At 36.5% G+C, this 15,455-nt stretch overlaps 1 protein-coding gene across 1 annotated transcript in view; it reads right to left on the bottom strand.

Annotated features, from left to right (window-relative positions):
- Positions 1 to 15,455, bottom strand: part of SNTG1 (syntrophin gamma 1) — a 349,189-nt gene that overhangs the window by 138,603 nt on the left and 195,131 nt on the right. The window contains exon 4 of the mRNA XM_075023274.1: positions 3,037 to 3,093. Coding sequence (XP_074879375.1) covers positions 3,037 to 3,093 — 57 coding nt within the window. The remainder of the gene's footprint in view (positions 1 to 3,036; positions 3,094 to 15,455) is intronic.

Raw genomic sequence — 15,455 nt, 5'->3', positions numbered from 1 at the left:
TCTTGCATAAAAACCAATCTCACAAGCAGGTTTTTTAAGCAGTTAGTTGAATCTCTGATTATTACAAATATATTTGGAATACCCACATTATAACACAAAAGAAGAGAGTTGCCCTTGTAAAGAAGCCACCAAAAGATAATCACAGTTTCATTTTGGAATTATTAACATTTTGACCTTCTCCTCTTCAGGGAAAAAAAAAAAATTCCAAGGGTCCAGAATACTTAAGGTGGGATAAGACATTTCCAGAATTTACTCAAGAGAAAGTTAAAAGTTGACTTGATCATGTGAGATTTCTGATAGCAAATGGGTGCTTAAGTTAGCAGAAAAAAGGCATGATAATGCCCTATAGCTGAATGCCAAAACTAGACAAATCCATACCAAAGCACAAATAAATATTTTAAAGTGAGGGTCATTAATCACTGTACTGCTATAACTCACACCTCAGATAAACTGCATTCTGTAATACCCACCACTGTCAGAAAGTAAGTCCTCAGATAACCCCCTTCTTTAAATAATCTGAGCGTAGCAAAACAGGAACCACTGTAGTACATGGGGTTGTATGAGATAGTTACTGAAACAAGGAGGAAAGGCCTCAGTCTTCCTCACTCCTGCAGGGTGACTTGTAGAACTCTACTTTAAGGTACTATTACAAAATAATTACTTTTCTATTTAAAATTAATAATAAATATAAGCCTTTTATTAAAGTTCAGGAATATTCCAAAACAAAACAAAGTAACAAACTGTTATTAATCTGCAAGAGGAAGCATACCAGGATTGAACACTACCTTTTAAAACAGAAAACTAGCACTTTTCACAATATTTGGAACTGACATTGACACTTCATGGCATACCTAAAAAGTCCATTTCAGTGAGTATACATAAAGTTTGCCTACCAAACTACAAACACCATTACTTTAAGTTCCAGTTCTAAATTGTTTCTTACTAGCAGCTTAAAATGATAATAGCAGATTATATAGATTAATTATTTGTTTTGTGTTAGTTATTCAATTGCTTGTTGATCTTTCTTTTTGAGAATGTAGGATTGCTAATAAAGGGATCTAGCACAAGAGGTCCCACATTCATTGATTTTTAACAATAAATCATTAAAAAAAATAAAAAAATCATACTGTTTGATACACATCGACAGAATATCCCAGACCATAGAATTCTACTCACCACTTTTGTTACCTAATCTACACCATCCAATAAGTTTGAGTTTCCATTGCTGAAAGAGATCTCTTTTCTATTTAATGACATTTGTTGAAGGGACTCCATCACCTGATTGTTAGTTATTCCAAAAATTAAAAGAAATTGTCTATTCACATCCAAATTTACGTAGCTCTACCTTTCCACTACTTAGATTAATTTTGACCAAAATATCTATTCAATAAATTAAACCTAGAAAATACACTTAAATAAAATAATTTAATTGAAAGCCTTTATTTGTAAATTCTCTTGCAGTTGCTCCTAATACACGTGATACAGTTTTTATTGTTATTTTTTTCTATTGAAATTGGTTCTTAATAAAAAAAAAAAAAAGATAAATTCCCTTCTAAGCGGAATTCACAATCTAAATCTATTTTGGTACTTTTAAATACTCTTGCAACTTCCAAGAATTTTCTCGAGAACAATGGATATCTTGCTCTAAAAATTTAAGAGTATCTTGCTCCACTAATTTAAGAAAGACCATTGCACATTCACTATTTAATTTATATTTCTCAATGATATTTAATTTTATACAAGGTACCTGATACTTAAAAAATGTGATCTTGAGCTTGTCAACAACTTTAATTCTAAAAGACAACCCATTGTAAAGTATAACTAAGAAATCAATTTTAGTGAATCTTGATGAGATTTGCTCTCCAAACCTCAAAAGTCCTTACTGTAACCACTTCTTTCCTAGCACCAGCTAAATAAACCCTCATTCACCCATATACTTGATTTTACACTGACACACATTACTTCCATCGTTATTCAGTGAACTGTAACCTATAAAGATATTGGACAAAAATAACTTGTGTGCTGTTGACTAAACTCATGAGAAACTTTGGCCACAAGACAGCAATTAGTTTGCCTTGAATAGAGGTCTTTAGTGGGTCAACGAGATAACAGCAAGTGTACCAAGACATATTTTAAGAACTAGTATTTCTATTCAGCAAAATTCTTATCAATGACAACACAAATGCACATTAATCCCTCTTCTGAGTCACTTCTTATAAGGTCAGTACTAGCAGATGTTCACAGGGAAGTCTATACTTTCACTTTATATGCATAATTTAAGCCTCTGCATTCATGTGAAGTACACTTCACTTTTTCCATTGCTATCTCGAGACTGAGGACTGCTGTGTTTGGAAGATAAAATTAATGTTGTGTTGTCTACACTGAGATTCAAAGCTAAGGTAAGGTTTTCGAAATCATAGATTACAATGCCAAAATGATTAACCCTTCCTCCCTTTCCTCACCCCTCCCTCCCTCCCTCAAAAAGGATCACCTACACTTACATATGTTCTTAAATCTTACTGAAGAAAGCAAAAATATGGTAGCATGATAAATCACTGCCTTTGCTTGATCTAGAGCAAAATAAAGAATATGAGAAAGCAATAACACTTTCTGTCCTACTAATGAATTGTAGTGAATTAATGTGATATTCTTTGTAGGAGAACTGATGATGAATTTATTGGCTGTTCCATGTGCCTGCCACTGTAATTTAGTGTTCATTAATAACCACTTAAATTAGAATGCTATTGAACAAAGTACAGTCTGTGCAGTCGGAAACACTTTTCAACTCTCATATCAAATCTTATTACAGAGTTGTTCAGCTTGAATCTTAAGGGAATGATCTTTCCATTGCATTCCATTCCATAGGGCAGTGTAGTTGCTGGTTGCCTACAGTGACAGTAGCTAACATCCTAGAATATGTTCGCTCTCATTTCTAGTCCTCTAGAATACAGTTTGTCCTCATTAAAAGTAACATTAACTATATACAAAGACACTTTTTGTGTAACGTGGAATAATAGACCAAAAAAATCATCCTACCTTTATACTTAATCCAAATCCTCCTACAGTCTGTCTTCTAATTGTTACTGTTCTTTCCTGGGAAAAACAAACAAACAAAAAACCAAACCCATAAGTTTTGTTAGATTTAATGTTTTCTGCCATAACATCTATATTCACACTTCAGTAAGTTGTTTCTGTGCTTCCATCCCACATTAATTTTTCTTGTTTTAATAAACTTGTGAGTTTCTGAATGCAAAAATCCCATTAAACCTATGCTGCAGAAGAAAAAGACAAAATCTGGAAGAAAAGCAGAGGTCCTGTCTCAGACAAAAATTCAGTTGTTCAATTCATACCATACTCGCAAGTTCTGCAATGCATTAAGAACAGAACTGTAAAGTTTAACAGTTAGTGCACAACACATGCATTTCAGAGTTCTTAACCTCTACTAGTCCTAAACTGCTCCCATTTGCAGATTGAGCACTACATGCTGAAGTACATAAACTGCACTCTTTTAGCACATTTTCCAACTTAGTTTCATCCAAAAGGAATACAGCTTGTGTACTCCAAGACCACTCAGTGATGTGAACCAAAGCATGATAAGTGCACACGAAATTAATTTCAAAACACAGTCCTGATCCAAATTAAAAAACTAATACAAACACAGCCACTGTTGACCTCAGAGCTATGGTTTAAAAACAGTAACCAGTGATTTAAAGGCTGTTGTTACAGACAGAATTATTTAAAGCAGCCCATTTTTTTTTTCCTTTTATTGCTCATCCTAACATTTGTTCTGTAAAAACTGTAGGCTAGTATCTGTTAGAAATGCACATTTCCAAAAAAAGACTTTTTTTTTTAGTCTGTCTTGTTGACTTTATTCCCAAAGATCATTTAGAACTAGTCAAATTGGTTAGCAGTAAAAAATCTTAGCAGCAGGTATACCTACCGTATGTTCAGATAGAAATATGTGGAATATATAGATTTTTTAATGCTCTCTACATGTGGTCTAGATTTTATACTCATTTCATTATATATCTTACATAGCATAAGTCTGCATATATTTTTTATCTATATATGTTCATATTTTTCAGCACACTCAGCATAGATTGCCAGTGCCAGTCAGATTTGAATAAGTCTCTCATCAGAAACATACCAGTGACAGAGAGGATGAAATATCTACAGAGCTATTTTTCCCTCCTTACTTCACACACAGAAAAGAAAAGAAAGGATGTAGGGCTACCACATAAGAGTTTTGGAAAACTGATATTGCTGAATTTTGGGGGAAATCCAGTTGCCTTCTTTTTTTTTTTTTCACATTTGTGTCAAATATGAATTGTGGAACTGCAGAAAGAGCAAGCATAAACTAGTCCAATGCTTTGGATGGCAAGACAAAATGGATTGCCTAAAATGAGACTTCCCATTTATTTATTTAGGCTAATGCTTGTAAATCTAAGAAAGAGGTATATAATTTTGCTCTTAAATGGCCAAATATTTCAATTAATTTTTTTAACATTTGAAATGCATGAAAAAAATACTCTTACATTTGTAACCCACAAATGAATGCATAGCATAGCAGTAGAGGAATATATGGCTATCCTGTTTCATCCATGTTCTTCTGTGCTGTTCAGAGGGACAAGAAGAGCATTCCCAGCTCTCAGCTCACACCCTGTAGGAAGGAACTTTCATAATGAAGTTCCCAGAAACTGGCTTCAGTCCACAAAGTTATTTCACTTCAGGCAACAAACTGTACTTAGAAAACCTTTTTCCTGCCAGCAGGTTTCAGCAGCAGGTAACACTGCACACAATATATTCAGGATAAACCAGTATAGGCCACAGTCTGATGTGTGGTCTAAGCTGAGTTTACACAAATGAACACGAAACACTCAGCTGTGGCTCCACTGGTAGCTGTATTTTTCCAGTTAACTCCACATCATTTCCAGCTCCAGCTTGTGTTGAACACCTAGTTAAGAACAGAAGCTTGACTTGTACACACTAGTCAATACATTCTAGTATTTTTGTTATACATGCTCAAATCAAATAGAAAACACTTGTGTTACCTAAGAAGATGTTGAAAAAGAGCAACCTTTTAATAAACTGGCTTGATAGTATTACATTAACCATGAATGCAATACAGAATATCAAACTTTACAATTAAATTTAAAATGAAGTAGTATGCTCAGTGAAAAACATACATCTTCATTAAAATGTGTAGTTTATGATATGTCAGGGGTCACTGAAAAGTTTAAATAGTGGCATCTGAATATATTCGAAGCTAGACGTATGCTTTCAAAAAGCCTAATAGAAAGCTGTCCTGCAGAATATTTCTATCCTTGCTGCTGTCTTTCTTAGCGCAACACACACACAAGTACCCATATAAAAGAGTCAATAAAATACTCTTTCTGGTTTTCACTCGAGCTAAGGCAGAGTCAAGCCAGCCCTGAAAACACATGATTTGGGGTCTTTGGTGAGCTCACCAGTGCTGCCTGACAGGAAGATAGAAACTTTTTACACTGATGTCCAGCACACTTCAGAAATACTTTGCTAGCATAACAGGTTACTAGATAGGCAAAATTGTGTAAAAGTAAGCAAAGGGAACAGAAAAATGTCAAGCAACTGTAATTTTCCAGCACAACATAACTTATCAGAGTTTTGGGTTTATGTAGTGGGGTTTTGGTAGCGGGGGAGGGGCTGCAGGGGTGGCTCCTGTGAGAAGCTGCTAGAACTTCCCCCGGCTCCAAGTCAGACCCACCTCTGGCCCAGGCCGACCCCATCAGTGACGGTGGTAGCGCCTCTGGAAGAACAGATTTAAGAGGGGAAACCTGCAGTGAGTAGGGGGATCGGAATGTGAGAGGAACCCCTCTGCAGACACCGAGGTCACTGCAGAAGGAGGGGAGGAGGTGCGCCCGAGCAGGGGGATGCCCCTGCAGCCCGTGGTGAGACGGCAGGCTGAGTCCCCCAGCCCATGGAGGGGAGCAGAGGACCAGATGCCCACCTGCAGCCTATGGAGGAGCCCACACCAGAGCAGGTGGATGCCCCTGAAGATGGCCGTGACTCCATGGGAAAGCCCGCACTGGAGCAGTTTGTGACTGAAGGACTGCAGCCCATGGCAAGGACCCATGCCGGAGAAGTTTGTGGAGAACTGTCTCCCGTGGGAGGGACCCCATGCTGGAGCAGGGGACAAGTGAGGAGTCCTTCCCCTGAGGAGGAAGGAGCAGCAGAGACAACGTGTGATGAACTGACCGCAACCCCCATTCCCCGTCCCCCTGTGCCACTGAGGAGAGGAGGTAGAGAAAACCGGGAGTGGAATTGAGCTGGGAAGTGTGTGTGTGGGGGAGGTGTTTTAAGATTTGGTTTTACTTCTCATTATCCTTGTTTTGATTTCATTTGTAGTAAATTAAATTGATTTTTTTTTTCCCCAAGTTGAGTCTCTCTTTTGCCCATGACCATAATTGGTGAATGATCCCTCCCTGTCCTTGTCTCGACCCACGAGCATTTCCTTATTTTTCTCCTCCTTATCCCACTGGGGCCAGTGGGGGAGAAGTGAGTGAGTGGCTTCGTGGTGCTTTGTTGCCAGCTGGGCTTAAACCACGACACTCTGGTATTTTTTTCTAAGTTCTTTTCTATCTCAATTGAGAGTAGATATTAAATATTTCAGGTCTGGATTGTTAGTGAACTGAAGTGTACTTTAAAAACATACTGCAAACTACGTCCACTCTAGTGATGTGTTATGTGTAGTGAAGGCATTGCATTGTATTTAACCTAGGCTAATTCAACACAATTCTCAGTCTTACAATAAAGAAATACTACTTTGGTGTATCTTAAGTGTAAAGAGTTACATACTCTTCACAGCATGATAGCTAACAATTACAAACACGTAAACAATTAATGATCTTCAAAAATACAAATCAGAATTACATACGAGTTATACGTTTCATTAGTAAACCACTGATAATCCCCTAGTCTGCAACTGCAAACCTCACATAGACAATATAGTGAAACAGCTTTTCCAGAACTGTGAGAAGCATTGCACATTTCATACACCGGAATTTTGGCTTAAGATCAGACACCAGCTCTCACCAGCTACTCTTTTTTCACCCAGAAGTTTAGAAGAAAAATAATAGGACTCATCTAACCAAAGTTAATCCATCTAAAACTGAGCCATTGGTCAAGGCAAGTTTTCTCCCATAATCAGTAAAGAAAAATAAATACATTCAATCCAGGTGAGTCAAAGCAGGTGCCCAAGTTAGCTGATAATCATCATCTATGTCCTCCATTGAGTATAGAGCCAGGACGTCAAATTTAACTTTGGAAAGACTAATCCCTCCCTTTAGAGTTGCAAACTAATTTGAATAAGTATTTTGATGGTAAATACCAGCTTTGAAATGTTTTGCTAGAAAACTCTTTTATCTGAAGAAGTTTTTCTTTGTGACTTGCATGATTTGCATGTAACTTTTTGTACGTGACTCGCAAAAACTTCTGTATTGGGTCTGGCTGAGATGGAGCTAATTTTCCCCATAGCAGCCCTCATAGTCCTGTGCTTGCATCTGTAGCTAGAAGAGCATTGATAACACACCAGTGTTTTGGCTACTGCTGAGCAGCGCTCACACAGAATCATGGCTGTCTCCAACACTCCCCCCTCACCAGCAGACTGGGGGTAGGCAAGATCTTGGGAGGGGACACAGCCAGGACAGCTGACCCAAACTCACCAAAGGGATATTCCAGACCATGGGACATCTGCTCAGCAATAAAAGCTAAGTAAAGGGAGGAGGAAGTGTGGGGGGGCACTCATTATTTACATTCGTCTTCCGAAGCAACCATTACACATACTGAAGCCCTGCTTCCCAGGAAGTGGCCGGACATCGCCTGCTGATGGGAAGTAGAAAGTAAAATCTTTTGTTTTCCTTTGCTTTCGTGCGTGCTCTTTGCTTTCACTTTATTAAACTGTCTGAATCACAACCCATGAACCTTTTACAGTTTCTCTCCCCTGTCCAACTGAGGAAGGGGAGCGATAGAGCAGCTTTGGTGGGCACCTGGCATCCAGCCAGGGTCAACCTACCATAAACCCAAACCAAGCTTCATTTTCCGTGTCATCGTCAACCAAGGTGAACTGAATAAACCTTGTCTGTAAAGCACTATATTTCAATGTAAAATAATATTTTTAATATAACAATTAATACAATAAAAAAGTTTGACCAGCACACTAAAGCAAATTATTTTGTTCTCCTGCCTTTAATTAGCATTTCAAATGAACAATAACAATAATGAAATGCTTTTCACTGGTCTAATAGCTTTAAGTTCTTAAAATGCTTTACAATTATTCATTAATAAAATATGGCGACAACTCTGGAAGGCAACACATTTTGTACCAGGAAAGAAGTGCACTGAGTATCTTGATTGACCATTTATGCTGTTCCAGATTAAATATAGTGCTGCTCTACTGATTCCAACTATCTGCTTAAAATTAAATCCAACTAAAAATTGGTGTCAGCTGTAGATTTGTTGATTAACATTTTACTTAGTTTCACTTTCCCCTCTATTTGCACAGGGTAGTATTCTATGATTGAATTTGCAATGGTTTTGAAAATTCCAAAAGTAACTTCATCTCCAAGTTTACAAAATAAAGCTTGATTCTGATGAAAATCTACTTAGTTCAATAGCAAGACTATACAAAATGTTGTGTGAGCTTGTAATTCCATTATCACATTTGTTATCTATATTACACTAAAAAGAGGGAAAGTTGTTGCTCCTAGGATCCTTAAATGCAAGATTCAGAGCAGTGCTTTAGAAGCTGCTTCCTGGAACAGAACAAAAGTAGTTATCATTTTATTGAAAAACTCAAAGCTGTTGCCAAGCTGTCAGCATTTTCCGTGCCTCTAACTCAGAAAATTCCTCATCCACACATATGTTCATTGACTGGAAAGGAGAGCTAAGAGTTTTGCCAAAAAAATTCTTCCTCAGAGCTATGCAGTGAAACAGAAGCAATGTTTTGTAGACTTTCATTAAAGAGGTATTAAAATTTCTCCTTAAAATCCAGATGATTTTCCTGAGATCACTGATGGCATCTTAAATGAGATTAGAAGTGAAGAATGACCATGTGAGCACACAGCAACAGTAAATAGTCAGGAAAGGAAAACATAGAATCCTACGCAATCTTTAACTATTTACATTTAGTCAAGAGTTAATTTTATTTTTAACAGTTAAGTCTTAGAGCACAGTAAAGATTCAAATATTTCATACTGACTGGTACATGATGTAAAAGAAAGTTAATAACTGCTTAAGTGACTCTTAACAATAATGATTAATTAGTAGTACTTTCAAATTATTTATTCTGTATAATATAAACCAGTAATCTAATGTGATCTCTATGAAAGCAGTCAAATAATAGTTGAACAAAAGAACAAAGAAGCTTCAAAACTTTAATAAAACTGAGTTAACAGCATGTGAAACTCCAATATTCCATTACTCAACCTTTTTTCTAGGTTATAAATATTACATTTTCAGTTTGGGACACTGGTGTGTCTAGTTATTCATCTTACAAGAGTAAAGGTATGAAGAATTCATTTGTCTAGGTCTAGACAGAAAACAAGACCTCTCTTTTCACAGCAGATAGAACAGACACCAAGGTACTATACATGGAAAAAAGGTGAATGGGTGCAGAACAAAACAGTAGGTGGGAAAAGGGGAACACACGTGGAGAGGAATCTACAATAGCACAGTGACACAGAAAAAATGTAGGGAAAAAAAAGGAGGAAAATGTTAGAATGTATTTTTTTAAATGTAATAATGAAATCTAAAGATATAAACAATACATTGGCAGCAATTTCATAGATCAGCCTGCTAACATTTGATGCCATAATATCTTTAAGGCCATGCTCTCATGTAGTTGATCAGCTATTAGTAATCCCACTACATTTTGACATAAGAAAATGTCATAAGAATTTTTTTTTTTCATTGAATTATTTCACACATTTTCAAGAAGGGAGATTTTACATCCTCTTTTTGGTAATGCTTTGCTCTTTCTTACTGGCATTTTTTTGGATTAATTGACATGACCAGTCAAACTTTACACTCATTCTGAGTGTAAAGGACACAAGGCACAGGTCAGTCACATTTCCAATTTGAATTAATAGTGTTAACAAGGTTTGCCAGCAGACTTGCTCATCTGCTAACAACTTCCATCGTGTGACATTCAAAGCTTGCCTCCTTATTTGAGTTCCTCATGCAACTGGAGAAGGTTGGCAGTTCGGGATGGCGGCAGAATGCCTGGTCAGCTGGAAATCCCCTTCCTCTGCAGCCGTGCTGGAGATTGAGGACAGTAAATGCAGCTGTGTTGTGTAGATGGTTAACACTGACTGGAACCAGCAAGAGCACTTGACCCTTTGCTTGTTCACACTTCAAAATGTTCCCAGTCCTACAGCATATGCCGAAAAACTGAAACATTCACCTAAATACCTACTTGTAAAAATTCTACTCCCAGGATTGATTTATTTCAAAAGTACTGCATTTCTTAATATACAAATAAACGAGAAAAAAACCACAATCCCAAAGTCAGTATGGATCTGGCTGGATTTCCACTAGGCTGGGTAATGAACACTCTCTGTAGTTCCGTGATAGCTATAGTTTCCAGCTACTGCCTCACATCATACACTGCCATTGGTCAATGCTTTGGGTTCTCCGAGTGTTTTCTGGTTTGCAATATTTTTCATTTTTGTGGGGGAAAAACCTTCTTCAAATGAGAAAAAGCTATTCTGCTCTTTCGAATTTGGCTTTACAAATGGCAGTCCTGTGTTTGAACCTCAGTAGATTGCTATGCTTTTTGAGTAGCTGCAGGAAAATAAGCTGGCTTAGGTTGCCCCTAATAATCATATTTACATCTGTCAGTTCTGAGTTGTCACTTAAAAGCTGTCCAGATTGGCAGGGAAAAAAAAAAGTTACAACCATCTGATAGATATTTGACGACTTCTGTGAAAAAATGGATTCACTTCACTGAATAGCTGACAGATACCAACATGGAAAAAAAAAAGGCACCATTCTTACTGGTAGCTTTGTGAAGGTAACAAGAATGGAAAGTGCTTGAAAGGTGACCTATCTGTTCACATATTTGCAATTCTCTCCAGGACAGGGAGTTTCACTTTGGCACCGTTCATACTATTCAATCACACATCAAAATCAAAATAGTAAATAAATACAAAAATAAAAACAATACAGAAAATAAATCAAAACCATATGTTTACTATTTCAAGCCTTTCACTTTTTTCTTCATTTATTTTTCTACTCATTAACATTGCTAATGTTAATTGAACTTGTTTTACCTATATCAAAAAAGAAAATTTTAAACTCTCAGAAGACAATGATCCAATGTAACAGATTTAAAATTCGCTCTGAGGAAGTCTCTAAAACTCTAAAATGTGCAAGCAAGGGAAATGTAATAACTTCATCTGACTGCTCAGGCAAGTCACAATTAAGTGATATGTTCTGAATTTAAACTTATACTTAAAAATTAATAATACCTTTATCATTTAAATTAAAAAAAATCAGAAAAAAATGCTATTGTGCAAAGTTTAGAAGCTGAAAAACTATCTCTAAAGCAACTTTTTTTTTGTAATACCATATGGGCTCTGTATAAAGTTATTAATCTTTCAACACAGTTCATTTCACAATAGCAAAAGGACAACTTTAGAAGTGTGATATAGTATGTTCTTATCTTTACCAAAAAAAAAGGAGAAAGATTGTGTGATTATAAATGCCAGAAATCAGGTCTGACTACGGTTCAACAATTTAAGTCGGTGTTACTTTCTGACCTTGGAAAAGGTGTTTATTGATGAAGGTTTTTACTCTATCAGAAAACCAATTACAGTCTATAGGTTACATTCAGATACGTTTGTATCAACCTCAATTAAATCCTTGGACAAATGCCATACTACTCAGAGAGCTGTTGCTCTATAAATTCAGAAAAATGTGCATTCACTTTTTATTAGTACTGAAATTAGCATGATCTTCACATCAATCTCCCCAAAAGATCCTTAATTAAAAAAAAATGCTAAAAGAAATTATTAATGTTTAATTAAACAATGCATTACTACACAGAAGCATAGAATTACTACTTGAAAGAAATGAGAATATTCTGTGTGTTATCACCAGGTGAGTTAGCAGTATTTTGGAAAATCTATGACTCTTTAACAGAACCTGTAAGAAAATTTTGTAAAAATGCAAACTCTCCTGATAGCTGAACTTAGCAATTTCCGAGTTGCTCACAGTTTATTTTCAGTCTTTTTACAAAAACAGCAGCTGATTCAAATCATCCATCTTGTCAGATGGTACATTGTAACATCCTTGGTTTATGGATCTCACATGCATATACACTCTATTAGAAAAATTTCTAAGTACGATTAGCAAACAAATAATACTTATTAAAGAAAAGAAGAAAAAAACCCCCACAGCTCCCTGGACAGATAAACTACTTTTCTTGATAAACACAATAACCCTTTTACTTGAATTTCAGGTGTTCATGAAAGGTGATAGAAATTGTGAGGATTAACTCTAAAATAAAAATTTTGATTCTGGAATTGCAAAGATTAAAACTTTTCCTAGGAATAAATCTACTGAAGAGTCATATTTCAGATCAGACACACCATATCTTAGGCTACCCCCCCTCCCATCATAATTTTCAGCAAGGTCAGTATTAGGCTACCCTTGTTAGTCCAGGCTATTGACCTATATGTCTAAGAAGACTGGGAGTTGCCTTATTGCATGTTGTCATCTGGAACACCATACAGTAAACTTTTGTGAGTATAATTTCTTCTAATTCAAGAAATATGTTTAAAAAGAAATACAAAATAAAGATCTTCCATACTTCTGCCATCAATACTGATGAAGTTCCTACATGGTTTAATTCAGCTGTTTTCAGACATTTCTTTTTCAGGTGAAAAGAGTAAAAATCCTAACTCTTCTCTACCACAATAAACTGTCATAGATTTATGACAAATATAATTATAAGAAAGCTGTCTGTTAGCAATACCACAATTATGAAAAAATATTTTGTGAGGGTCCAGTACTTTAGGGGAGAAAAAAGTGTACCTGACCTAACAGTCACTTGTCTTATCTTCCAATATTCCCACAGAGAGACTCACGGGTATCTTCAGAACACAAGATACTTCAACTCTGGCACACACTTCCCATACCATAAAGCCTCTCTATGGGCAAGGATTTAATCTGAATTAGTAAAGACACTGCCTTCTAGGCTTTGAGTTTCACAAAATGTTGTCATCTCACTTTTGGTCATTTGCACTGGAGTTCAAATCTAAGTCAGATATCCACTAGCAGCATAATGCGACACTCACTATATTTCTGTCCCTTGGAAAGTCTTTGAAAGCAAGTCTTTCTTGTTGCACTCATAAATAAATCTCTGTAATACTTACTGATACAACTGATGCTCAAATTTAGGTCTAATCCATGATCACTTGAATGTTCTTTGATGCTTTATGGAACTGCTACAGGTACAATTGCTGCAGGACCCTCACTAACACTATCATTTTGTTCAGCCTACTAAAGAAACAGATGCTTTCTTTTTTAGTGTTTAACACTGTTTATGTTGCTTATAATCTTTTATGCATTTTATTTTCTTACTCCAAAGTGTACACAATGAAAAAAGAAACAAAGTTCCTTTGCATCTCTAGTTCTGGGAAACTAGAACTGTTTTCCACCAAAAACAAAGTGTTCTAAATTAAGAACTAGGTCCTTATCCCATGTACTCACATTAAGCAGCACCTCATTCCCAAGGAGCCATTGATTCCATTTAGATTATTCTGCAGGATGCAGATCAGGATACTGCTGGAACGTTAAGTGCCTGTTTAAAGTCTGTCCTACACAGAGGAGCATGCAAATTGATTCAGACCCAACAAACAGAAGAGATACTGTTCTGAACTGGAAACGTAGTAATAGCCTTTCCTTCTTCAACAGTGTAGAAGTGATTAAGCAAAACATTATAATCAAATTATTTGAAGACTATTTATTAAAACATATGAAAAAGAACTTTTACTGTAGCTACTTGTCTGTAAAATTTAACAATGCTATTGTTCGTCAGTTACAAATTTTATTTTTATTCTTTAGAGTTTATTCTATGAGGCATTCAATGTCAGTTGCTAATGAAAGCACTTGCTCTTGGTCTGTAGAATGCGTGTAAAAGAAAAATAGATGTGGTCAGTCATCGAGAATGACAGAAAGAACAAAACAAAACCAACCAAGCAAAGTAAAAGATAAGAAAAACAAACAAACAAAAAAAAAACCTAAAAAATCAGGAATAAAAATGAGGAAAAAAATGAAAAAAAAAAAAAAAGGAAGCCCGTGGGACTTGTCTGACCATGCTATACAAGCAAAGCACATGATTCCAGATGATTTAAATGACCTGTGACAAAAGGACAGTTAACTGTCTGTGAAATGCCAATCATCCTTAGTTGGAATGAACCTACTGATTCAAGACCTAGTCTTAATCCCAGAGGAAATCAGGGTAAAGTGCTCAAAAGTCACTAGCCTAACAATGAGACTTCCAAGAGAAAAGAAACTCCTCATCTCCACACGAATATCAATCAGTTAATGAGTTATGCATTCAATATGCAAATAAGATTGGGGGAGTGTAATTGGTGAAGCAAATCATCCACTATTTTCTACAGTGCCACTGCAAAACTAAACAGGGCAAAAGTGTAAGATAAAGCCTTGCTGTAAAATAGAAAAAAATTAAATATGCATTTCACAAAGACGTTTAAATAACAAGTTCAGCAAAAGTAATAGATATTACGGCACAATAATGAAAGTCGTATTTCTGAGTGATAAAATCTTTTAATAAATAATGCCAGAATGGGGTTGGTGGAGTAATGGTGCACAGTGTGTGTTGGTAATTGAGCAACTGTATGTCGTGGTTTAACCCCAGCCAGGAACTAAGCACCACGCAGCCGCTCACTCACTTCTCCCCTCCACCCAGTGGGATGGGGGAGAAAATTGGGAAAAAGAAGCAAAACCCATGGGTTGAGATAAGAACGGTTTAATAGAACAGAAAAGAAGAAACTATAAATGATAATGATAACAGTAATAAAATGACAACAGCAATAATAAAAGGATTGGAATGTACAAATGATGCACAGGGCAACCGCCCACCACCCACCGATCGACACCCAGTTAGTCCCCGAGCGGCGATTCCCTGCCCCCACTTCCCAGTTCCTATACTGGATGGGACGTCCCATGGTATGGAATATACCCCGTTGGCCAGTTTGGGTCAGGTGCCCTGGCTGTGTCCTGTGCCAACTTCTGGCGCCCCTCCAGCTTTCTCGCTGGCTGGGCATGAGAAGCTGAAAAATCCTTGACTTTAGTCTAAACACTACTGAGCAACAACTGAAAACATCAGTGTGTTATCAACATTCTTCACACACTGAACTCAAAACATAGCACTGTACCAGCTACTGGGTAGA

This window comes from Buteo buteo, chromosome 3 (genome assembly GCF_964188355.1).
Source record: "Buteo buteo chromosome 3, bButBut1.hap1.1, whole genome shotgun sequence".
NCBI classification, from domain to species: Eukaryota; Metazoa; Chordata; class Aves; order Accipitriformes; family Accipitridae; genus Buteo; species Buteo buteo.
The sequence above is the reverse complement of the archived record's forward strand: the minus strand, read 5'-3'. Positions and strand labels throughout refer to the sequence as shown.